This window comes from Salvelinus alpinus, chromosome 3 (assembly GCF_045679555.1).
Source record: "Salvelinus alpinus chromosome 3, SLU_Salpinus.1, whole genome shotgun sequence".
Taxonomy (NCBI): Eukaryota; Metazoa; Chordata; class Actinopteri; order Salmoniformes; family Salmonidae; genus Salvelinus; species Salvelinus alpinus.
The window spans coordinates 45,678,719-45,705,084 of record NC_092088.1 but is presented as its reverse complement, the minus strand read 5'-3'; the positions used below and the strand labels follow the sequence as shown (position 1 = coordinate 45,705,084).

Here is a 26,366-nt window from a genome sequence, read left to right as displayed (position 1 = left end):
CCTCAAGCACCGGGTTAACATTCAGTTTCATAGACATGAATGAAATTGATTTAAGTGTGAACATTTTATTTTTTATTTTAGCTGAGAAGAAAGAACCAAAAAAGCCACAACGCTTCTCGTCTTGTTTACCTGATTCTCAAGAGCTGTTGGACATCAGAAATAAAAAGAAGGTATGTTTTATGATTTTGTTGTGCATCTGTTTTAAATGACTTATGCGTGGCCGTTAATGATGTTTCCACACGTCCTGTAACTCAGACTTTGACATAAACCATGCATTGACAACAATGGCGTTTGAGTCCGCTTGTGGATCTCAAGTTGTGATTCGACCCGCTTTGTGTCGCTAAGATAAAGTGATCATATTTATATTGTACGAATACAGCTGCTGAACAGCGGCACAGAGCAGTTCAACCAGAAGCCTAAGAAGGGCATCCAGTTCCTGCAGGAGAAGGGTCTCCTCAGCAGCCCCATGGACAACAACGAGGTGGCCCAGTGGCTCCGGGAGAACCCCCGCCTCGACAAGAAGCAGATCGGAGAGTTCATCAGTGACCGCAAATACATGGAGCTACTGGACAGCTTCGTCAGGTAGGAGCCCCAGTCTTCTTCTTATTACCGGGCAGCATGATGTACAACCAGTTGGATCTTCTCCTTCATTGAATTGTACTGAAGCTTTGCTCGGGTTACTAGTGCAGCAATGAATAGTGAAGCAGTGACGTTTATTTAGTTGAACCCTAGGAATTGTCTTTAATCGCTAACAATTATAAAATGCAGTAAACAAATGGATATGTTTAGCTGAGTAAAAAGACCTGACAGGAAACGGAAGAATATACTTCAGAATATCCATATTAGTGAATTATACTCATTCTCACGTGCAGCACGTTCACCTTCCGAGGGCTGCGTATTGACGAGGCGCTGCGTCTGTATCTGGAGGCCTTCAGACTGCCAGGAGAGGCTCCGGTCATCCATAGACTTTTGGAAACCTTCACAGACACCTGGCATGTAAGTCAGCTGCCTTACCCCCCTTGGAAGTCTCTCTTTTTCCTCACACACATGCACAGGGGCACAGGGAGGGACACACTTCTTCCATTACCGCAAGGCAATCGTTGCCACCAACTGTCCCTATCATCATGTAATTACGTCCAGTGGAACTGTGACCCTGATCTGGATCAAGGCCAGGAACATTAGTCACTCAGGTAATTAGGGGAACAGGATAAAGTTGCAACTGCAAGGCTGACATAACAGAGCCGGCCTGTCTATCAAGGGCAGGGGGACAAAACCAGCAGGGCCACTGGCTGCTCCTTAAATAACCGGAGAGAGTCGTCCTCGTGACCTGGAAAATATTTTATTGTAATGTCTTTTCATAGTCTCCCTGTCCATACACAATCGCCTTGAATGAGTTCACAGATATTCTTACTGCACACACACATGTCTCTTTGAGCAGCTGTGACTGCACTTTCAGCAGGACAAATATAAACTCAGCAAAAAAAGAAACGTCCTCGCACTGTCAACTGCGTTTATTTTCAGCGAACTTAACGTGTAAATATTTGTATGAACATAAGATTCAACAACTGAGACATAAACTGAACAAGTTCCACAGACAGGTGACTAACAGAAATGGAATAATGTGTGCCTGAACAAAGGGGGGGTCAAAATCAAAAGTAACAGTCCGTATCTGGTGTGGCCACCAGCTGCATTAAGTACTGCAGTGCATCTCCTCATGGACTGCACCAGATTTGCCAGTTCTTGCTGTGAGATGTTATCACACTCTTCCACCAAGGAAATCACACACAGAACGAGCAGTGGCTGGTGGCATTATCATGCTGGAGGGTCATATCAGGATGAGCCGGCAGGTAGAGTACCACATAAGGGAGGAGGATTTCTTCCCTGTAACGCACAGCATTGAGACTGCCTGCAATGACAACAAGCTCAGTCCGATGATGCTGTGACATACCGCCCCAGACCATGACGGACCCTCCACCTCAATCCTGCTCCAGAGTACAGGCCTCGGTGTAACACTCATTCCTTCGACGATAAACACGAATCTGACCATCATCCCTGGTGAGACAAAACCGTGACTCGTCAGTGAAGAGCACTTTTTGCCAGTCCTGTCTGGTCCGGCGACGGTGGGTTTGTGCCCATAGGCGACGATGTTGCCGGTGATGTCTGGTGAGGACCTGCCTTACAACAGGCCTACAAGCCCTCAGTCCAGCTTCTCTCAGCCTATTGCGTACAGTCTGAGCACTGATGGAGGGATTGTGCGTTCCTGGTGTAACTCGGGCAGTTGTTGTTACCATCCTGTACCTGTCCCGCAGGTGTGATGTTCGGATGTATTAATCCTTTGCAGGTGTTGTTACACGTGGTCTGCCACTGCGAGGACGATCAGCTGTCCGTCCTGTCTCCCTGTAGCTCTGTCTTAGGCGTCTCACGGTACGGACATTGCGATTTATTTCCCTGGCCACATCTGCAGTTCTCTAAGTTTTCATAACTGTGACCTTAATTGCCTACCTTCTGTAAGCTGTTAGTGTCTTAACGACCATTCCACAGGTGCATGTTCATTAATTGTTTATGGTTCATTGAACAAGCATGGGAAACAGTGTTTAAACCCTTCACAATGAAGATCTGTGAAGTTATTTGGACTTTTACGATTTATCTTTGAAAGACAGGGTCCTGAAAAAGGGACGTTTTTTTGTTGTTGCTGAGTTTAGATGTTTTGATATGCCAAGGTTGTTATATTGATGTGTGTATCTGGAACTCAGCTGTTGATGTGACAAATACAATTTGATTTGATTTATACACATGCGCCGCATACAACAGTAGACCTTACCGTAAAATGCTTACTTACAAGCCCTTAACCAACAATGCAGTTTTAACAAAAATGAGTTAAGAAAATATTTACTAAATAAACTTAAGTAAGAAATTATATGTTTTTAAAAGTAACACAAAACTAACAATAATGAGGCTATATACATGGGGTACCAGTACCGAGAGTCTGTGTGCGGGGGTACAGGTTAGTTGAGTTTATTGATGTAATATGCACTTGTAGGTCGGGGTAAAGTGACTAGGCATACATAATAAACAGAGCCGGCCTGTCTGTCGAGGGCAGGGGGACAAAACCAGCAAGGCCACTGGCTGCTCCTTAAATAACCGGAGAGGGTTGCCCTCGTGACCTGGAAAGTATTTCTATGGACAGAGGGTTATATTAGTGTGTCTTTCCCTGTGTGTGTAGAAAGTGAACGGCTCTCCCTTCATGACCAACGACGCAGGCTTCGCCCTGGCCTATGCTGTCATCATGCTCAACATGGACCAACACAACAACAACGTGCGCAAGCAGAACATCCCCATGACCATTGAGGTAAACACACACACACACACACACTATTTATTTCCCATGAAAACTCGCTCACTATTTTTATATTTTAAATATATTTTATTGATATAAATGGACTAAGTTACTATTCCTACCAATTTAATTTTTCTACTACTACAAAACAAAATCTTATCCGATCTTATTTTGTCTTTAGTTGAAATGTTCAGAAATGCACCTATAACCCACATATGTTAGATATGATGTGAATCACCTCTTATGAGCGCTTTGTGCCATGCAGCGATGGGTTTCACAAGAGGCCCTGTTAAGACCCTTTTAGACACCCTACATTTAGTATGTTGTGCTGGTTCTTCCAGACCCTCTGATGGTCTGAAGAAAGCCGACCTCCAGTAACAGCTGTGCCCAGTGGTGGTCTATGGGATTAGGTCATCCTGCTTAGTCAAGGGTGGAAGAAGTGAGGAGGGAGAGAGGACGTGACGGGAGGGGTGGGAGAAGTGAGGGGGGTGGGCGAGGACGGGAGGAGTAGTCCTGGCTCCCTCTCTCTGTGTGAGTGACAGCGCCTGAAGACTAAACACAAGTCCCATGGGCAGGGTTCTGAAGAGGCCTATGGTGGGCCATTCTCCCACACAAGACATACCCGATCCTCGGTTGCCATTTGCAATTGTGACCTTCGATAAGAAATTTTAGAGGGCAATGAAATTCCCACTGTTCAGTTTACTGACTCTCAGCACAGTATATAACAACACCGTAATTACGGATGAAAGTTCTTACGATGTGACCTATCCAATTGTCATACAAATGCCATGATACGATATTCTGTGAGGCTCATGGCAATAGTCGAAGATGCTATTGCTCTGAATTATACTCAGCTAGTGCATAGTGCAACATTGTAGCTCTTCAACAAACATGTCGGTGTGGAAACAGCTCTGCTGTCTCTGGCTGTCAGTCCCATGATTACTTGGCAGGCATCACGGCCAGCTGCTTTGTGTCTGTGGAGGCTATTGTTACCGTCGTCTGCTCCACGCCGACCCTGAGCCCTCACTGTGTTTATTTCTCTGTCTGTCCATCCCGCTGCAAAGCATCTCGAGTTTCCCCTCTGGTTTACCTGCCATTAGCCAAAGCACGCAGCCAACCAGGAGCCTTGATTCGATCAGTCAACACACGGTGGATGTGTTTATTTGCTGTGGCTCTTGGCCTCGATCCTGTTTGACTAACACTACACCTAACCGTATTAAGTGACACATACGTTGGTAAAGCTTGGACCCCTACCCCCTTAATTATTGGATGCTCAATTAGCAAGAGCATTGCATGCCAAAGCATTGGATACCAGAGCCAGGCTAGCTGGCAGAGCTCCACAATGATTGGTGTGATGAGGGTGCCCTGATTCCCATATTATCAGTGTTAACTGTCTTTCTTTTTTCCCCCTTCATGTAGCAATTCAAGAAGAATCTGAAGGGTGTGAATGGAAATACAGACTTTGATCAGGATATGCTGGAGGACATCTACAATGCAATCAAGTAAGCCATAGTCTTTTGTAGATCTTATATAGAAATGTTTGTGACGTACACACACACACAAGATGAAGAAAATCAATCTTATTTCCAGAGGATGTACTTATTTGTTTCAGCGTTGGCACTTTGACAGTAAGTTATGTCTGGGTTTTTTCCCCATGTCAAACGACCCACCCTAGATGATCAAAGTTGCCTTAGCAATCATGGTATTCTCTGTCGTGTAGGAATGAAGAGATAGTGATGCCAGACGAGCAGTCTGGCCTGGTGAAGGAGAACTATGTATGGAACGTGCTGCTCCACCGGGGGGCCACCTCCGAGGGAGTCTTCCTCCATGTGCCCGTCGGCAGCTACGACCACGACCTGTTCACCATGACCTGGGGGCCCACCATCGCAGCCCTCTCCTACGTCTTCGACAAGAGCCTGGACGACACAATCATCCAGAGGGCCATTGCTGGCTTTAGGTACACTAGGCCTGCTCAGATGTGACCGACCGGCTCGATTCAGTCTTATGTATCAAAATTTTAAATTGTGTTTTTTACATTGAATAAAAGTAGAGACTCAGAGATAGAAAATGGTATATCATACACTACAGTTGAGAAAGTACAATGGGAAAGTAATTCTGCTTTAAAAGTTGATAAACTTGTAATCTCACTTTTGAGAAAATGACCCTTAAATGTTTTGTTACCTACTGGAAGAGCTCTTCTTTGTCTTCACCCATTCAGCGTCGTTCACACCCTTTTAAGCTTTAGCCCCACCCATCTCTTTAAGGATTCACATGTGAGTCTATGTACTAAACAACCAAAGATTTCTAGACTAAATGCTGGTTTATACTACGGATGTGTTCGTAAATTTAATCTGGAGTGCCAGAGTGTGCTCTGGGCGTTCATAAACTCAGAGCGTTGTCAGATTGGCCATTTGTAAATTCAGAGCGTTTCGCTCTCGGAGCTTCAGAGCGCACACCGGACGCTCTGGCCGAAAAGTACGGTTGATCCAAGCTTTCTGACCTGACAGCAGTCAAGCACCCAAGCTAACTTGTTAAAGTTGGCTAGCTGCTTCCTGACACAAATGAGAGAACAGCTCACTCTGACCATTTTACTTGCCCTAGCAGAGCTGGTTAGGCTGTTTTTATGTTATCCAGAGTAGAGGTCGACCGATTAATCGGAATGGCCGATTAATCAGGGACGATTTCAAGTTTTCATAACAATCGGAAATCGGTATTTTTGGATGCCGATTTTGCCGATTTTTTTATGTATATTTTTGTACAACTTTATTTAACGAGGCAAGTCAGTTAAGAACACATTCTTATTTTCAATGACGGCCTAGGACCGGTGGGTTAACTGCCTTGTTCAGGGGCAGAACGACAGATTTTTACCTTGTCAGCTTAGGGATTCAATCTTGCAACCTTACGGTTAACTAGTCCAACGCTCTAAACACCTGCCTCACGAGGAGCCTGCCTGTTACGTGAATGCAGTAAGAAGCCAAGGTAAGTTGCTAGCTAGCATTAAACTTATCTTACAAAAAACTATCAATCAATCATAATCACTAGTTATAACTACACATGGTTGATGATATTACTAGTTTATCTAGCGTGTCCTGCGTTGCATATAATCGATGCGGTGCGCATTCGCGAAAAAGGACTGTCGTTGCTCCAACGTGTACCTAAAGATAAACATCAATGCCTTTCTTAAAATCAATACACAGAAGTATATATTTTTAAACCTGCATATTTAGCAAAAAGAAAGGTTAGCAGGCAATATTAACCAGGTGAAATTGTGTCACTTCTCTTGCGTTCATTGCACGCAGAGTCAGGGTATATGCAACAGTTTGGGCCGCCTGGCTCATTGCGAACTAATTTGCCAGACTTTTATGTAATTATGACATAACATTGAAGGTTGTGCAATGTAACAGCAATATTTAGACTTAGGGATGCCATCCGTTAGATAAAATACGGAACGGTTCCGTATTTCACTGAAAGAATAAACGTTTTGTTTTCGAAATGATAGTTTCCGGATTCGACCATATTAATGACCGTAGGCTCGTATTTCTGTGTGTTATTATGTTATAATTAAGTCTATGATTTGATAGAGCAGTCTGACTGAGCGATAGTAGGCACCAGCAGGCTCGTAAGCATTCATTCAAACAGCACTTTCATGCGTTTTGCCAGCAACTCTTCCATTGCGCTGTTTATGACTTCAAGCCTATCAACTCCCGAGATTAGGCTGGTGTAACCGATGTGAAATGGCTAGCTAGTTAGCTGGGTGCGCGCTAATAGCGTTTCAAACGTCACTCGCTCTGAGACTTGGAGTAGTTGTTCCCCTTGCTCTGCATGGGTAACGCTGCTTCGAGGATGGCTGTTGTCGATGTGTTCCTGGTTCGAGCCCAGGTAGCGGCGAGGAGAGGGATGGAAGCTATACTGTTACACTGGCAATACTAAAGTGCCTATAAGAACATCCGATAGTCAAAGGTATATGAAATACAAATCGTATAGAGAGAAATAGTCCTATAATTCCTATAATAACTACAACCTAAAACTTCTTACCTGGGAATATTGAAGACTCATGTTAAAAGGAACCACCAGCTTTCATATGTTCTCATGTTCTGAGCAAGGAACTTAAACGTTAGCTTTCTTACATGGCACATATTGCACTTTTACTTTCTTCTCCAACACTTTGTTTTTGCATTATTTAAACCAAATTGAACATGTTTCATTATTTATTTGAGGCTAAATAGATGTTATTGATGTATTATATTAAGTTAAAATAAAAGTGTTCATTCAGTATTGTTGTAATTGTCATTATTACAAATACATTTTAAAAATCGGCCGATTAATCGGTATTGGCTTTTTTTGGTCCTCCAATAATCGGTATCGGTATCGGCGTTGAAAATCAGAATCGGTCGACGTCTAATCCAGAGTAGAGGTCGACCGATAATGATTTTTCAACACCAATACCGATTATTGGAGGACCAAGAAAAGCCGATACCGATGAATCGGACGATTTTTATATTATATATATATTTGTAATAATAATAATAATAATGACAATTACAACAATACTGAATGAACACTTTTATTTTATTTAATGTAATACGTAAATAAAATCAATTTAGTCTCAAATAAATAGCTAGCCAGCTAGCTAACAGTACACTTTAACTTGAAATGAAAACGATTTTCTGACAAAATTAGAAACGTGTAGCTAGCTAGACTCTCTTACCCGTATACATGGATGGCCGCTTCTCCCTCTGTCACGGACGCAAGGGTTGCCCTTAGTTTGAAGATGTAACAGCCTTTTGTGTGTTCCCTTTTCGACTCCGTCTGCATATTTGCAATCAAATGGCAACATTTTCTCCATCTCGTTAGCGATCATACTCTATTTCCACTGATTTCAAAACTTTTCTGTGGCTAAACCAACTAGGCTCATAATTTAACAATTTTATTCGTATTTACAGATGGCCTACAAGTTTGTTATTAAGGCAAATGAAAGTTCACATGTTTCAGAAGGCATTTATGCCAAAAAACTCACTTTGATTAAAAAAAAGTTTGTTCAAATGGCTCTCCTGTGAAGTAGTGACGCACGACATACGCCTAGTTTCCTGAAACGAGTCACAGATGGTTCTGGGCCCAGCGATGTGGCTCTGAGGAGATGCTGAAGAAGGGTCCCTTGGGGAAAGCAGCGAATGAGAGCGAGGCTTGATGATCTGTTTCTCTCTCTCCTTTTAGGAAATGTGCCATGATATCAGCTCATTATGGATTCAGTGACGTTTTTGATAATTTGATCATCTCCCTCTGCAAGTTTACAACACTCAGCAGTGAGGTAAGTGCTTAATTTCAAATGTGGGAACCTCCACATTTCAACTAGTGCACTAGAGTATTCTAACGTTTTCCACTGGATGGTTTCAATACAGTCGGTGGAGAACCTGCCCACAGTGTTTGGGAGTAACGGGAAGGCACAGATAGCGGCGAAAACAATGTTCCACCTGGCCCACCGGCACGGTGACATCCTGAGGGAGGGCTGGAAGAACATCATGGACTCCATGCTGCAGCTGTTCAGAGCCGAGCTGCTGCCCAAGGCCATGCTGGAGGTCAGAACTGTTTCGTTATTACTGACAATGGTCAGGGACAGGAGATTTACCTGACCTTGTTGTGACGTAACCAGAAAGGGTGAGCATTTTTTTTCCTGGTCAGGTTACATGGTCAGAAAAAACGAATGCCCTCAATCATGTTTATGAGTACCTTTGGAACATTCAAACCTTCCATTCATTTTGCTGGATGAAATGGTTCTCTGTTTGAATTTGGAAGACTGCGGACTCTTCTGTAAGACATTATGAATGTTCTACTGCCACCTACTGATATTAAACTAGACATGACTTCCTTCTTGAATGTCTGTGGCGTTTGTGTGCTTATGTCCATTCAGGTGGAGGATTTTGTGGAGCCAAATGGAACGATTTCCCTTCAAAGAGAAGAGACGCCGTCAAATCGGTAAAAGTCACCTTAGAATCATGTCACATCATCTGTTTCGCTCAAATACCAGGCTGAGCTCTTTCACTTAAAAAAAACCTAGAGCTTTTCTGACATTTAAATCCAGTTCCATGTTGTAAAATGGGTGGCTATCATTAAACATTACATGTTTTTTTAACGTGTTTGACATCTCTATGTCTTCCTCCCTTTCTCCCAGGGGTGAGTCTGCGGTGCTGAGCTTTGTGAACTGGCTGACACTGAGTGGAGCGGAGCAGTCTGGTCAACGTGGGCCCTCTACTGAGAACCAGGAGGCCAAGCAGGCAGCCATGCTCTGTATCAAGGTACCAGAACTACAACACCCATCACCCCTTAGCCCACTGCTTTCTCTCTATCACACTCATCCAAATTGCCTCTGTTGATAAGTTCATATAGTGCATTTAATTGTTTTATTAATAAAACATTTTGGGGGGGTTGTCACTCCCCCTCCAGCAATGTGACCCAGAGAAGCTGATCACAGAGAGTAAATTCCTGCAGCTGGAGTCTCTACAGGAGCTGATGAAGGTAATCATAACATTACAGGCAAATATTGTCTATGTATTGTCTGAATATTAATTACTAAAATGCAGGGAGTATAAAACGTTCAAGTATTGTTTTCTAAGAACTGTTTCTTGTGGACAGGCCCTGATCTCAGTCACACCTGATGAGGAGACGTATGATGAGGAGGATGCTGCGTTCTGCCTGGAGATGCTGCTACGCATAGTCATGGAGAACAGGTACAGCCAGAGGGAAGAAAGGGTAGAATGTTTGCTTTGAGTCAGGGCCAGTGTGTTTTGTCCCACATCTGTCCATTAGGAATGACATCAGTCAAATCAGCTGTTTCAACATCAAGCTTTGTTATGCTATCGAGTCCTTATCATTTGTGTGTTTTTCTCTCTCTCTCTGTGTGTGTGTGTGTGTGTGTGTGTGTGTGTGTGTGTGTGTGTGTGTGTGTGTGTGTGTGTGTGTGTGTGTGTGTGTGTGTGTGTGTGTGTGTGTGTGTGTGTGTGTGTGTGTGTGTGTGTGTGTGTGTGTGTGTGTTTAGGGACCGTGTGTCGTGTGTATGGCAGACGGTGCGGGATCACCTGTGCCACCTGTGTGTCCAGGCTACAGAGAGCTGCTTCCTGGTGGAGAGGGCCGTGGTGGGCCTCATCAGACTGGCCATCCGCCTGCTGCGCAGAGAGGACATCAGCTCCCAGGTACACGCACACGAAAGGGGAAACCAAACTATCTAGGAGTGCATCGTTGCATTAACACAGAAATGATGCAGTGATAGCACTGAATGATTGGACTGTTGATCCAATGAGTCTTACATCTGATGGACACACACACACAGCTTTGTTAGGTCAATGTCCTTTAACCATAGCAATTGGTCTTATCTGGCCTAGTCTTTAAAGCAATTAAAAAGGAGGCTTCAATTTGTTGTATAACAAGTCACAAAGGATGTTTCCTGTGATAGTTGTTTGCTGGTGTCAGATGTTTCTCTCAATTGTTGTATTTGCTCGGGCATCAAGGCACACAATGAACTACCTTACAGTCTGTGTTGATCAGTGGGACAATTTGATTATCCAGGTTTTAACTGGTCTAATCTTTTTTTCCAAGAGGGACTTGATGCCCTGGTCTGTAACCTCAATAGTGTTTATTATGTGACATTCCTATTGACCTTGAACTGCTATATCATTACAGCTTCTCTTGATTGCTTGAATACTTTTCTCAGCAATATAAAAAAAGAAAAATGCAATGTGGTCTACTTTACAACCCATGGAAAACCAAATAACTCACCAGAAAACACTTTCATGTCTAGTTATGGACTAATTATGCAAAGGTAGTTTACAGGTTGGTGGTACAAATATAATATTATGTGAGTTATTGTTATTTAACGTGAAAAAAAGACAACACGATTCAAATACAGATGTTGTCACTTGCTTCGTAAACGGCAGGTGTAGACTAACTGTGAAATGCTTACCTATGGGCCCTTCCCAACAATGCAGAAAACAATATAAATAAATAATAATAGGGGGGAGAGAAAAAATAGTAACACAAGGAATAAATACACAATGAGCAATGATAGCATGGCTATATACTGTACGAGTCAAAAGTTGGACACCTACTCATTCAAGGGTTTTTGTTTATTTGTACTATTTTCTACATTGTAGAATAATAGTGAAGACATCAAAACTATGAAATAACACATATGGAATCATGTAGTGTTAAACACTTCAAAGTAGCCACCCTTTGCCTTGATGACAGCTTTGCACACTTTTGGCATTCTCTCAACCACCTTCATGAGTTAGTCACCTGGAATGCTTTTCAATTAACAGTTGTGCCTTGTTAAAAGTTAATTTGTGGAATTTCTTTCCTTAATGCGTTTGAGCCAATCAGTTGTGTTGTGACAAGATAGGGTTGGTATACAGAAGATAGCCCTATTTGGTAAAATACCAAGTCCATATTATGGCAAGAACAGCTCATATTAACAAAGAGAAACGACAGTCCATCATTACTTTAAGACATGAAGGTCAGTCAATCTGAAAATTGTCAAGAACTTTGGAAGTTTCTTCAAGTGCAGTCGCAAAAACCATTAATCGCTATGATGAAACTGGCTCTTATGTGGACTAACACAGGAAAGGAAAACCCAGAGTTACCTCTGCTGCAGAGGATAAGTTCATTAGAGTTAACTGCACCTCAGAAATTGCAACCCAAATAAATGCTTCACAGAGTTCAGGTAAAAGACACATCACAACATCAACTGTTCAGAGGAGACTGTGTGAATCAGGCCTTCGTGGTCAAATTGCTGCAAAGAAACCACTACTAAATGACACCAATAAGAAGAGGAGACTTGCTTGGGCCAAGAAACATGAGCAATGGACATTAGACCGGTGGAAATCTATCCTTTGGTCTGATGTGTCCAAATTTGAGATTTTTGGTTCCAACCGCTGTGTCTTTGTGAGACGCAGAGTAGTTGAACGGATGATCTCTGCATGTGTGGTTCCCACAGTGAAGCATGGAGGAGGTGTGATGGTGCTTTGCTGGTGACACTGTCTGTGACTTATTTAGAATTCAAGGCACACTTAATCAGCATGGCTACCACAGTATTCTGCGGCGATATGCCGTCCCATCTGGTTTGCGCTTAGTGGGACTATCATTTGTTTTTCAACATACAATGACCCAACACCTCCAGGCTGTTTAAGGACTATTTGACCAAGAAGGAAAGTGATGGAGTGCTGCATCAGATGACCTGGCCTCCACAATCACCCGACCTCAACCCAATTGAGATGGTTTGGGATGAGTTGGACGGCAGAGTGAAGGAAAAGCAGCCAACAAGTGCTCAGCATATGTGAGAACTCCTTCAAGACTGTTGGAAAAGCAATGCAGGTAAAGATGGTTGAGAGAATGCCAAGAGTGTGCAAAGCTATCATCAAGGCAAAGGGTGGCTACTTTGAAGAATCAAACATTTTGATTTGACACTTTTTTTTGGTTACTACATGATTCCATATGTTATGTTATTTCATCGTTTTGATGTCTTCACTATTATTCTACAATGCAGAAAATAGTAAAAAATAAAGAAAAACTTTTGACTGGTACTATACATGGGGTACCAGTACTGAGTCGATGTGCAGGGGTAGGAGGAAATTGAGGTAGATACACTGAACAAAACTATAAATACAACATGTAAGGTGTTGGTCCCATGTTTCATGAGCTGAAATAAAATATCCCAGAAATGTTCCAAAAAGCTTATTTCTATCAAATTGTGTGCACAAATTTGTTTACATCCCTGTTAGTGAGCATTTATCCTTTGCCAAGATAATCGATCCACCTGACAGGTGTGGCATATCAAGAAATTGATTAACTTCTACTTGGTCACAATCCCGGATCCGGGAGCACCCTCATCAGTAAAAAAGCTGACTAGCATAGCCTAGCATAGCGCCACAAGTAAATACTAGCATCTAAATATCATGAAATCACAAGTCCAAGACACCAGATGAAAGATACACATCTTGTGAATCCAGCCATCATTTCCGATTTTTAAAATGTTTTACAGGGAAAACACAATATGTATTTCTATTAGCTAACCACGATAGCAAAAGACCCAACCGCATATTTTCACAATTTTTTTACTGCATAGGTAGCTATCACAAATTCGACCAAATAAAGATATAAATAGTCACTAACCAAGAAACAACTTCATCAGATGACAGTCTGATAACATATTTATTGTATAGCATATGTTTTGTTCGAAAATGTGCATATTTCAGGTATAAATCATAGTTTTACATTGCAGTAGTCTCACCAAAGCAGCTAGAATAACTACAGAAACCAACGTGAAATACCTAAATACTCATCATAAAACATTTATGAAAAATACACGGTGTACAGCAAATGAAAGAGAAACATCTTGTGAATCCAGCCAATATTTCAGATTTTTTAAGTGTTTTACAGCGAAAACACAATATAGCATTATATTAGCTTACTACAATAGCCTACCACACAGCCGCATTCATTCAAGACACGTTAGCGATAGCGAATAAACCAGCAAAAGATATAATTTTTTTCACTAACCTTCTCAAACTTCATCAGATGACAGTCCTATAACATCATATTACACAATACATATATGGTTTGTTTGAAAATGTGCATATTTAGCGGCACAAATCGTGGTTGAACAATGTGAATACGTAGTGAAAATGCAGAAATATTGTCCGGAGAAATCTTGGAGAGGCACCTATTCTAATCAAATAACTAATCATAAGCTTTACTAAAAAATACATGTTGGACAGTAAATTAAAGATACACTAGTTCTTAATGCAACCGCTGTGTTAGATTTTTAAAATTAACTTTAGTACGACTTACAGCTTACGTTATAGCGATACAGCGCCCAAAATCAGCGCCCAAATTACGTCTAAACATTTTCGACAGAATAACGAAAAAACATCATAAATCGTTCCTACTATTTGATGAGCTTCCATCAGAATCTTGTACAAGTTGTCCTTTGTCCAGAATAATCGTTGCTCGGTTGTAGAATGTCGTCTTCATCTGTAGAACGCTAGCCAACGTTAGCCATGCGGCACAGAAGTGTCCAAATCCCCAGAACGCATCACAAAGAAAATACCGAAAATCGGAATAAACTTATATAAACTGATTGTAAGTCGGTTTAATATAACTAGTTGATGATGTTTTTAACACATATATCGAATAAAATCAGAGCCGGAGATATCTAACGTCGATAACGACAGCTTTTCAGAACGCAATCCAGGTGACCGATTCGCGCCATGGTGAAGAAATTAAAGAGTGGTCGCGTCATTCCAACAGGTCTTATTCGGCCTCAGATAGAGCTATACACCCCATTCCAATTCTCACTGCCTACTGACATCTAGGGGAAGGCGTATGCAGTGCATGTAGACCCATAGATTCCATGCAAATTAATAAACTGACCCTGGAACAGAGCCCTCGATTTCAGATTTCTCACTTCCTGACAGGAAGTTTGCTGCAAAATGAGTTCTGTTTTACTCACAGATATAATTCAAACGGTTTTAGAAACTAGAGAGTGTTTTCTATCCAATAGTAATAATAATATGCATATTGTATGAGCAAGAATTGAGTACGAGGGAACGATTTTTTACAAAGTGAGAACAGCGCCCCCCCTATTGAGAAAATTAAACAGCATGATCATTACACATGTGGACCTTGTGCTTGGGACAATAAAAGGCCACTCTAAAATGTGCAGTTTGTTCACACAACACAATGCCACAGATGTCTGAAGTTTTGAGGGAGCGTGCAATTGGCATGCTGTCTGCAGGAATGTCCAACAGAGCTGTTGCCAGAGAATTTAATGTTCATTTCTCAACCATAAGCCGCATCCAACGTCATTTTAGAGAATTTGGCAGGACGTCCAACCGGCCTCACAACCAAAGACCACGTGTAACCACGCTAGCCCAGGACCTTCACATACAGCTTCTTCACCTGCAGGATCGATCGCCTGAGACCAGCCACCCAGACAGCTGATGAAACTCTAGGTTTGCACAACCGAAGAATTTCTGCACAAACTGTCAGAAACCGTTTCCGGTTAGCTCATCTGCGTGCTTGTCATCCTCACCAGGGTTTTGACCTGACTGCAGTTCGGCATCGTAACCGACATCAGTGGGCAAATGCTCACCTTTGATGGCCGCTGGAAAAGTGTGCTCTTCATGGATGACTCCTGGTTTTAACATTACCGGGAAGATGACATATGCAAGGCATGGAGTGGGCGAGCGGTTTGCTGATGTCAACGTTGTGAACAGAGTTCGAACACAATTGCATTTTATCAATGGCAATTTGAAGGCCCATTGTGGTGCCATTCATCTGCCTCCATCATCTCATGTTTCAGCATGATACTGCACAGTCCCATTTCGCAAGGATCTGTACACCATTCCTGGAAACTGAAAATGTCCCAGTTCTTCCATGACCTGCATACTCACCAGATGCTCTGGATCAACGTGTACAACAGCGTGTTCCAGTTCGCACAGCCATTGAAGTGGAGTGGGACAATTAACTTTTTGTCCTGAATACAAAATGTTATGTTTGGGGCAAATTCAATACAACTCATTACTGAGTACCACTCTCCAAATGTTCAAGCATAGTGGTGGCAGCATCGTGTTATGCGTATGCTTGTAATCTTTAAGGACTGGGGAGTTTTTCAGGATAAAAAAATAAACTAGATAAGCACAAGCAATATCCTAGAGGAAAACCTGGTCTCCCAGACACTTGGAGATGAATTCACCTTTCAGCAGGACAATAACCTAAAACACAAGGCCAAATGTACACTGGAGTTGCTTACCAAGAAGACGGTGAATGTTCCTGAAAATCTATGGCAAGACCTGAATGTTTTTCTAGCAGTGATTAACAACCCATTTTGAAAGAGCTTGAAGAATTTTGTAAAGAGTAATGGCCAAATGTTGCACAATCCAGGTGTGGAAAGCACTTAGAGACTTACCCAGAAAGACTCACAGCTGTAATCGCTGCTAAAGGTGCTTCTACAAAGTATTGAGTCAGGGGTGTGAATACTTATGTAAATGAGATATTTCTGTATATAATTTTAAATACATTTGCAAAAATGTCTAAACATGTTTTCACTTTCATTATGGGGGTATTGTGTGTAGATGACTGAGATTTTTTAAATGTAATCCTTTTTGAATTCAGGATGTAACACAACCAAATGTGGAATAAGTCAAGGAGTATGAATACTTTTTGAAGGCACTGTACTGTATGTGTGGGTAGAGTCCAGTGTGTGGGTGTGCATAGTCAAGAAGTGTTAGTACAAAAATGGTCAATGCAGGTAGTATACCAAATAGTTATCCAGACTATTTAGTAGTCTTATGGCTTGTGGGTAGAAGTTGTTCAGGAGCCTTTTTGTCCCAGATTTAGTGCTCCGGTACCGTTTGCGGTGCGGTAGCAGAGAGAACAGTCTGACTTGGGTGGCTGGAGTCTGACCATTTTTAGGGCCTTCCTCTGACACCACCTGGTATAGAGGTCCAATTGATTTGTGTCTTATGTAGAGCGTTGTCTACGGTTTAGCAAAAAGTGTCTTGTGATTCAGAGTTGCGTCTGTTTAGCAAATGAAGTGTTCCGCAATTGCATTTAGTGTGAAAAGGATGAGAAATGACTAACTGTTGTGCAAAGAGGTTATTGTTTTGGCCATGTGGATCCCAGTTTCCTTCAGTGTTCAAGCAATCGAGAAACTGTAAATGGAGCACTATCTTTTGCTCCCCTTTCTCAATCTTATCTCTAACCCAGATGGACATTGTTACGGTAAACTAATAGTGTATTCTTCTTCCTTTTGCTTCCCCACAATGTATTTGTCACAAATCCTACATTTGTTCGTCTAATCTTGTTGTCCCTTCAAACGTGCAGTGAGACCTAGCAGAACTGTGAGACCTAAAACTGTCATTATATAAATTGAACTTTGTTTGTAAGGAACATACTTCACTTCCTTAATCGGTGAGATTGAGGTCGCAGCCAGTTCAAGCAGTTTAACCCCTCTGCCACCCCATCTCTAGGTGCTGCTGTCCCTGCGTCTCCTGCTGATGATGAAACCACACGTCCTGGCCCGGGTTAGCCGGGAGGTGGCCTATGGCCTCCATGAGCTGCTTAAGACCAACGCTGCCAACATCCACTGCACAGACGACTGGTTCACCCTTTTCTCCCTAATCGAGTGCATCGGGGCCGGGATCAAACCCCCCAACTCCTTCAAGGTCACCTCCACTACCCCAGACATCGACACAGGTCAGCCTTTTACTTACTTACACACACCATCACATGGAATGGTAGGCTACATTGTTGTCCTTAGCTGCTGAGAAAAAAATCTACAAGTTTATGGTCAATTGTATTGACTTTATACAAACAGCTCAGCTGTTATATTACTGGGCACACATCCACACTTTTAAGTGGTGCGTTTTTATGTCTGCTAAACTGTTGTTTTCATGTCCCGTTTCCACCTTTGTTCCAGGTGCCCAGTCGGACAGTGAGCTGTCGTTCCACCACCCCAGTGAGGTGAGTCTGGACCGGGGGTACACCTCTGACTCTGAGGTCTACACGGAGCACGGAAAGTCCAGGATGCCCCGCTCTGTCACTGACGTGGACGTGACCAGCAGCGGATGGCTGGTGGTATGAGCCCCCACCCACACACACTTCCACGTCACGGGCACACGCTTTTCTTTTAAGTGCTCAGACGATCAATTCCAGAGATCGTCATAGCATTGATACTATTTTACGCTGCTTATTGTGGAAGGCCCGAGAGTAATAGTGAAACTCGTGTGTTATTTTGTCATATCAATGTCAGTCAATACTCTCAATGCCTCAACATACGGCACATCTCACACAGTGTGTTTTTATTGGCAGGTTGGGAAAGACGACCTGCACATCAGCAAGGTAGCGGCTTCTGGCTCCAAGACCCTGCTAAACCCTCTAGTGAACCAGTACAGCCTGACCCTGGGTCAAGACATGGGTTTCCACGACACCAAGTCTCTCATCAAGTGTGTGGAGTCCCTCTCCTTCATAGTACGCGACGCTGCACACGTCACCCCCGAGAACTTTGAGCTGTGTGTCAAGGCCATCCGGGTGTTTGTGGAGGCCAGCCTAAACGGAGGTATGGCTTTCTGTTGACTGACATATATACTTGTTTGAGGTTCATTTTGTATTCTGTCTTTCCAAAGTGTTTTTAGTTTTTTCATAACAACTAGAAATCTTCCAACAATGAATTCAGCATTGTATTTGCCTTTCTTTCCATCAATGCTGTTTTCCAAGCTAACACATGTCATCAAACTATGCTTGAGTAATTTAAGCTTTGACAGTTTGCTATTTTTGGTGGTTAGTCTCAAAACCCTTTGGAAGGGGATCCAAAGGCATGCCTATAGAGTGACTAACCTGCTTCCTCCACACCAACCCTCTAATTGAGGACTGTATCACTTCCCTTCTCCCCAGCAACAGCAGTTAGTGATCTAGATTGATTTGATTTGATCTAGAAAAGACTAAAGTAAAGCCGGGATTACAGTGGAAGGTGGTGCTGGTGCACTCTGCAGGCATGGCACCACTGATAGCCTTTTCATTTCTCCCAGCGCTCCAGGCCCTTAGATACCTGCTGTCAACACGGCTTTACACACTTAATAATAAAGTTTGGTCGATCAAGGACCTCAGTTAAGCACAGCGCTTATCTATATGGAAGCTAATGGAAACCACACAGCCCTGAAACCTGCTATTACTCAAAGTTGATATAGCCATTTGTTGCCTGGTTTAACATAAAAGGAATGCATTTTTCCCCAAGCGCTAAGTCATAGCCGTCAAAATATGACATCTGTAGAAATATAAATTCAGATAATTATTCAGGATATATCTGTAACAATGGCTAAAACTGTCTCTCCATCTCCACTGACCTACAGGCTACAGGACCTATGAGAAGAAGAAGAACCACAAGTACGACTCCCAGAAGTCCCGTGTGAGGAGGAAGCCCCGGGACAAGGAGGGGGCATCCCGCCGTGCCAAGGCCTCCAGCCAGAGGCCTTCCCGTTCCCATAGCGACGACGAGGAGGACGAGGGGGTCCCTGCCAGCTACCACACGGTGTCATTACAGGTTAGTCAGGACGTAAGTACCACAGCCCTCTTTCCCTTCTACCTTGGTCTCAGAGCTCAGGGGCTCTGTTCGGTTGGATGAAATGTTCAGAACTATACAACAGACAATCATGTCTGTTCTACACAATATAATTATCTCTCTGAACGTTCTGTAACGTTGTGCCCTCCTGAATAAGCCCCAGGTTTGCTCTCAGGTGTGTGGGGTGAAGGTGGGAATTTTGGGAGATTTCAGATGTCTTTTCTCTCTCTGCATACTCAATTGAGACTGAGGCTGAGTGACAGACTATGGTTGTCATGGCAATTAAGCAATGTTCTGGCGGTGTTTAATCCTATTCGGTGACGATACCACTATCGCAATGTTTTTCCCTTGGCAAAAATTCAAACACAAAGCAGACCAAACTCTTTGGTCTGTTAAAAACCTGCTGTATGTAAAATATTGTAAATGTGACTCTGGATGACAACATAATGATGTTTGTTTCCAACATTAAATCTGCTTTGCGTTTTGTTTCCTTGCCACGGCACTAACAAGTATCGCGATACTGGTATCATCCCGGCCCTATATGAGTGAGTCAAAGTTACGTGATCTGTCAGCAATAATTGCCATCTCTTTTCAGAACTCATTTGGCACGAATCAGGTATTCATGCTCAGACGACTGACACTAATATTAAGCTGCATTTAGACAGGCAGCACAATTCTGATCTTTTTTCCCACTAATTGGTATTTTGACCAATCACATCAGATCTTTTCACATATCGTTTTCAGATCTGATTGGTCAAAGACCAATTGGTGGGAAAAAAGATCATAATTGGGCTGCCTGTCTAAACGCAGCCATAGATATGTAAATATACTGTAGTATGTGTCTTGGAGCCAGCAAGACAATACAGACATTAAGTCATACATTCGTGTTTTAGAATCAAGCTGTGATTAGATTAGCAATGACCACATTGACATGGAGTTCCGTGTTTCCCCCTGGTTCAGCTGTTAGATCTGATGCACACGCTGCATACGAGGGCCTCTGGCATCTACAGCTCCTGGGCAGAGGAGCAGCGCCGCCTGGAGCCTGTAGGGAAGAAGATTGAGGCCGACTCCAAGACACTGTGGACCAGCTGCTGGTGCCCACTGCTCCAAGGTCAGAGACTTTATCCCCATTGCTATCATTATAACCTATTTAAATAAAGGCACCTCTAAACTTTAATAAACACAATTTATCATCGTTTCATAGTCATTGGAGGAATGTTTTAAGTGTCAATGTGTGTTATTGTGTGAAGCCAAATGCTCATTTCCTGTTTTCGTGGACAAGGTTTTCACATGTTAATATTTTTTTTGCTAATATTGGAACTGATAACTAATATTTGGAGATTCATCTAAATATAAGCTTGAAGGTAAAAAATAACTCCCTAGGTCCCCTTAATTCACTGATGACCCCTGAGAGAATGGACTTAGTGGACTCAGTGATCTTGTTCTCGTTCCACTATAGCCAGTCTTAGCTCAAGTGTCCATACATTGTGTGAACCCTATAGGGATAGCCTGGCTGTGCTGCGACGCCAGGAGGCTGGTGCGAATGCAGGCCCTGACCTACCTCCAGAGGGCACTGTTGGTCCATGACCTGCAGACACTAGATGCTGTGGAGTGGGAGTCCTGCTTCAACAAGGTGAGAGGAGGATGCTGAACATAATTTTCCACATTCTAGGAGGACCACTGGAAATTGGTGTGCGTATGGGGAATAGTGGGAATAGTGGGAATAGTGGCTGCTGAATGGTTCCTCTGAAAATAGACGATTCATTAAAAGAGTAGGCACTTGGGGCCAAATCCTAGCTTCTATGGCAAATAAGTATTATGGAAAAATCTCACGTTCTAAAATAAGTGGGAAATACAGTGCCTTCGGAAAGTATTCAAACCCCTTGACTTTTACCCCCCAAAAATTACGTTACAACCTTATTCTAGAATTGATTAAATAAATAAAAATCCTCAGCAATATACACACAATGCCTCATTAAAGACAAAGCGAAAACGTCTGGAGGAAACCTGGCACCATCCCTATGGTGAAGCATGGTGATGGCAGCATCATGCTTTGGGGATGTTTTTCAGCGGCAGGTACTTGGAGACTAGTCTGGATCGAGGCAAAGATGAACGGAGCAAAGTACAGGTCCTTGATGAAAACCTGCTCCAGAGCGCTCAGGACCTCAGACTGGGGAGAGGGTTCAAATTCCAACAGGACAACGATCCTAAGCACACAGCCAAGACAACGCAGGAGTGGCTTCGGGACAAGTCTCTGAATGTCCTTGAGTGTCCCAGCCAGAGCCTGGACTTGAACCCGATTTGAACATCTCTGGAGAGACCTGAATATAGCTGTGCAGCGAATCTCCCCATCCAACTTGACAGAGCTTGAAAGGATCTGCCGAGAAGAATGTGAGAAACTCCCCAAATAAAGGTGTGCCAATATCCAAGAAAACTCAAGGCTGTAATCGCTGCCAAAGGTGCTTCAACAAAGTACTGAGTAAAGGGTCTGTATACTTAAGTAAATGTCATATTTCAGTTTTTTATCTTTAATACATTTGCAAAAAAATTCTACAACCTGTTTTTGCTTTGTCATTATGTAGTATTGTGTGTAGATTGATGAGGGGGGAAAAAACAATTACATTTTTTTTAGAATATGGCTGTAACGTAACAAAATGTGGAAAAGTAAAGTGGTCTGAATACATTCTGAATGCACTGTAAGTGGTCTGTCTGTCTAATCTGAGCATTGTCAGTGTTAACTGTGTTTTAAGTACTGTGTACTGTGTGCTCCCAGGTGCTGTTCCCCCTGCTGACCAAGCTTCTGGACAATATTAGCCCTGCAGACGTGTGTGGCATGGAGGAGACCAGGATGAGGGCTTGCACCCTGCTGTCAAAGGTCAGAGTTCAGTCAACACACAACAGGCATCCATTTCAAAGTGTGAAATCTGATATTTTGTCAGACTGTGTTCAGACCACAGGTTTAGACTCTCCTACAACTGTCTGTTGCCTTTGGGGTGTTCTTTTTTGTTGTTGTTGAGAAGTTGCCATAATTTGCTAAATCCTTCTACTGTCTAGCACTTCTCATCTGCCTGAACAGCGATAGTATAATATGCTGTGTGCCTGTCTACCCATGCCATCTCTGCATATCTCACTGTTGCTCTCCATTGCTCTGCTCTCCCCTAGGTGTTCCTGCAGCACCTCTCTCCCCTGTTGTCTCTGTCCACCTTCGCTGCCCTGTGGCTCACCATCCTGGACTTCATGGACAAGTACATGCACGCTGGCTCCAGTGACCTGCTGGTAAGGACGCCTGCTGTTACACAGTAGCGCATGTCGATTTCAACTCCTATTAGCGCAGGTGCTTCTAATCTGAGTGGTAAACTCAAAGGAGGGCACACAAAAAGAAAGGAAAACAAATACTGGTCTTTAAGTAATAATTCATGTTTATTCCTATACAGCTCATTTCAAGCAGTGTTTTTTTCCCATCTATGTGTGTGATTGCATGGCTAATTGGCTGGTTGTTATCACCCCCTCCCCCCAGCTGGAGGCCATCCCAGAGTCTCTGAAGAACATGCTGCTGGTGATGGACACAGCAGGAATCTTCCACAGCGCTGACTCTCGTACGGGATACTCTGACCTGTGGGAGATCACTTGGGAACGCATCAACTGCTTCCTGCCTAACCTCCGGGAGGAGCTCTTCAAACAGACAGTCATACCACAACCAGGTACTGGACCGCAAACCTGCTTCTATTAAGGCCCTGTTTTCTCAGATATATACTCTGCTTTGAGTGTTAACAAGGTAGGTTATCTGGATCTGTATTGGCAGTACAGCATTTACTGCGATGCGGTCTCTGCAGTAGTCAGGGCCTCCATACTTCTTGCGCTTCGCGGAGCATAGCTGTTGTGAAGGAAGTTGTCAAGGAAGTGAGTTGTTTATACAGGACATACCGCCCCCACCTACCGTCAACCAATCATGTCAATGGGGAGCTATATGGAAACCTTACAAAATGTGGGATGCACATGGCGATGCGATACGGAGCTTGATTTGGCCTCTGCAGGCCTACGGAGGCTCCGCGTTTGCATCACACCCTCCGTACGGAGCCTACGGACCGCATTTTCCCGGATCAAGCATAAATCGGATTTTCGAAAACACAGCCTACATGTTTTTCATGATTTATACTTAGTCTTGTTTCAGTGTTCTGCTATATACATCAATGGTAGATCTCTGAAATGTAATGGCTGTATGTGCTCTGTGTCCATAGATCCTGCTCCTAGTCCCCCAGTGGAGCTTGTCCAGCCGGCTGCGCCCTGCACCCCAGCCTCGCCACCCCCAGCTCATGCCCCATCTCCTGTGCCAGTGCCAGCTGCCCCCACAGAGCCAAAGACCTCCAGCAGACCAGTGTCGCCCCAAGGTCCCCCACCACCTATTACCAACGGTAACCATGTTAACGTGGCCAGTCAAAGATGAAATCTGGCCAACGCCAACGATCAATTTAGTCAATGTCAGTTTCATAGCCAACAATCAGTGAATTAATCAATGTACTCTCTTCTCTTCCAGGAACAGACAGATCATCTCCAGTGCCCCCGTCGACTCCCCCCATGCCCACCCCAGTGAAGATGTCTCCCCAGATCTCTAGCCCACTGATCCAGTCCCCCACAAGTCAGTCCCCCCTCATCCTGCAGCCCCTGGCCTCCCATCTGCAGGTAGGGGGCGTGCCCCCTATGTCCCTCCCCATTATCCTCAACCCCGCCCTCATTGAGGCCAGTTGCCCTGTCCCCCTGCTCCCCGCCCCCCACCCCACTGACCATAGTGACACCCCGCAGGTCAAATAGAGCCACCATAGCCCTATGCCTACTCTCACGGGGGGCACTCCATCCCCCACCTGTCCCCTAAACAACATAGCTTTCTCCTTAGGCTCTGCCCCCCTTCACACAGGGGAATAAACCGTCTGTGACACGCAGAGAGAGACCCATGACATCCATGGTCACCTCTCAGACGACACTAAACAACAGACACATCTAGCTTTGAAGTCTTATCTAACATCCTGGGGCCTGCTGTCCTTCAATATTCACTGATTCGGCAGACATTTTTTGGAACTCCGTCGGGGTCTCAAATTACTTTCGAGAGTTAGATTAGTAGAATACACATGGTGCAAGTTTGAAAATTGGTTGTGCATTAGCAGTTTTTCTCTTGTTTTGTCAGTCACTCCAATTAGCCATGTCGTCTAACAATTTTTGGATTGGTAAATTAGTCTAGCCAGTTATCTAAACTTGTAGTAATCATGGCCAAATACTGACAGGGCACTTGCCCAGGGGCCCTGACTTCTAGGGGGCCCACCATTTTTTTGATTTTGTTAGTCACTCTCACTCAGATATCATTAACATGGCAAAATGTGTAGAATTGCAGGAAATTGGCTTTAAAACTGCTAAAATGTCTCTCCACCCCATGGAAAAATGGGAAACAAATGCAAGGAAATAAGCTTTAAAACAGCAAAGTCAGTAGAAGTGCATGAAATGTATGGCAAAAATGTCTATTCCCCATGGAAAAATGTATAGAACTGCAGTAAACTTGCTTTAAAACTGCTAACATTTTTCTCTACACCCCATGGCAAAATGTTTTCCAGGAAATTACTTTAAAAGATATTTCTCTCCACCTTCAAGGGGGGGCCTTGAAAGAAATGGCCCGCTTGGTGGGGGGCCTCCCCAACCAAATCTCGTTTAGGGCCCCCAATAGCTAAAGTTTTGCCTGAGTATGCCTGTGCTTAACATTAATCTAGAGGTTCTGCCAGGAACAAAATCATAGTGAATAACTTATTTGGGTTTTAGGTACTGCATGTTTACTGAATAGGATGTAAACAGATTAATTTACTCCAGTCAAAGTGTCAGGGCACTGTCTTAAAACAAAAACAGACTTATATCATAACTATTTTATTGGAGGGTCGAAATGTAAGTGTACAGTAATATAAAGCATACATATTTCCAGTATAAAATTGTGTCAGAGGTTAGAAATTAGCCTACAAGTTGTCACAATCTTGTTTGCAAATTGTTATTACAATGGCCCTAAAACACAAAAGAACAAAGATATGTTTTAAAATGACACTTTACGTACTGTTATACCCAAGCGGGACAAAGGTGTGCATGGTTTGGCTTGGAAAGATGGATTTGAGATGCTGCCATTGCTAACAAGGGCAGCACCTAGAACATTCCGAATGTGACAACTGGTCTGGCCTGGGTATGTGGTTGGTTCGCTGTGTTCTGTGATGGTGATACTCTGTACGTGTCAGCGTTTGTCGATCAGGTTAGGAGAGTTTAATAGTAAGGTCTTAATGAGATTATTTAATGGAGTACAATATTGCCTTTTGTCATTTGTATCCGTCACGTTTGTGTAATAAATGTTTTGTCACATACACCGGATAGGTGCAGTGAAATGTGTTATTTTACAGAGTCCACCATAGTAGTACGGTGCCCCTGGAGCAAATTAGGGTTAAGTGCCTTGCTCAAGGGCATATCGACAGATTTCTCCCCTTGTCAGCTCGGGTATTCGAACCAGCGACCTTTCGGTTACTGGTCCAACACTCTAAGCAACATGCTGCATACAGCAATTGTGGCCACTTAAGACTTGAGTAAGCATATTGTCATATTATATGACGTGAGCAGATTGAGCATAGACCGCAATCAGTAAATCTGAGACAAGCAGATCTTAACTTCAGTTTTCATTTTCAAGAGATGAGATGATTTGGTCCAGATCATCTGCGCAAGTTTCATACGGGACTACAATTACCCCACTTGACTCAGTGAAAGTATATTTGCATTTCACCGTCTGTACAGTAAGCTATGGATTGCAGAGGAGTTGGAACATTGGCATGTTGAAGTTAGAGCCTTGATCATCTTATCAAACGATACTCGTACCAGACTTCTCACTGCATGTGATGACGGAAGAACAAACAA

General features: G+C 43.3%; 1 protein-coding gene across 6 annotated transcripts in view; it reads left to right on the top strand.

Annotated features, from left to right (window-relative positions):
• LOC139570818 (Golgi-specific brefeldin A-resistance guanine nucleotide exchange factor 1-like) overlaps window positions 1-25,832 on the top strand; it is a 117,626-nt gene extending 91,794 nt beyond the window's left edge. For 4 of the 6 annotated variants that reach the window (XM_071393018.1, XM_071393016.1, XM_071393022.1 and 1 more), the window contains 24 exons: window positions 82-170; window positions 380-582; window positions 873-996; window positions 3,224-3,349; window positions 4,757-4,839; window positions 5,058-5,294; window positions 8,552-8,645; window positions 8,737-8,913; window positions 9,246-9,310; window positions 9,507-9,630; window positions 9,779-9,850; window positions 9,968-10,062; window positions 10,371-10,524; window positions 17,356-17,581; window positions 17,805-17,962; window positions 18,197-18,443; window positions 19,234-19,436; window positions 20,403-20,553; window positions 20,945-21,075; window positions 22,216-22,317; window positions 22,605-22,718; window positions 22,960-23,143; window positions 23,681-23,854; window positions 23,977-25,832. In XM_071393018.1, the coding sequence (XP_071249119.1) occupies window positions 82-170; window positions 380-582; window positions 873-996; window positions 3,224-3,349; window positions 4,757-4,839; window positions 5,058-5,294; window positions 8,552-8,645; window positions 8,737-8,913; window positions 9,246-9,310; window positions 9,507-9,630; window positions 9,779-9,850; window positions 9,968-10,062; window positions 10,371-10,524; window positions 17,356-17,581; window positions 17,805-17,962; window positions 18,197-18,443; window positions 19,234-19,436; window positions 20,403-20,553; window positions 20,945-21,075; window positions 22,216-22,317; window positions 22,605-22,718; window positions 22,960-23,143; window positions 23,681-23,854; window positions 23,977-24,251 (3,608 nt within the window). In that variant the 3' untranslated portion in view covers window positions 24,252-25,832. The remainder of the gene's footprint in view (window positions 1-81; window positions 171-379; window positions 583-872; window positions 997-3,223; window positions 3,350-4,756; window positions 4,840-5,057; window positions 5,295-8,551; window positions 8,646-8,736; window positions 8,914-9,245; window positions 9,311-9,506; window positions 9,631-9,778; window positions 9,851-9,967; window positions 10,063-10,370; window positions 10,525-17,355; window positions 17,582-17,804; window positions 17,963-18,196; window positions 18,444-19,233; window positions 19,437-20,402; window positions 20,554-20,944; window positions 21,076-22,215; window positions 22,318-22,604; window positions 22,719-22,959; window positions 23,144-23,680; window positions 23,855-23,976) is intronic. The other 2 variants (XM_071393021.1, XM_071393019.1) reach the window with 1 other exon arrangement.
• The last annotated feature ends 534 nt before the right edge of the window (window positions 25,833-26,366 follow it).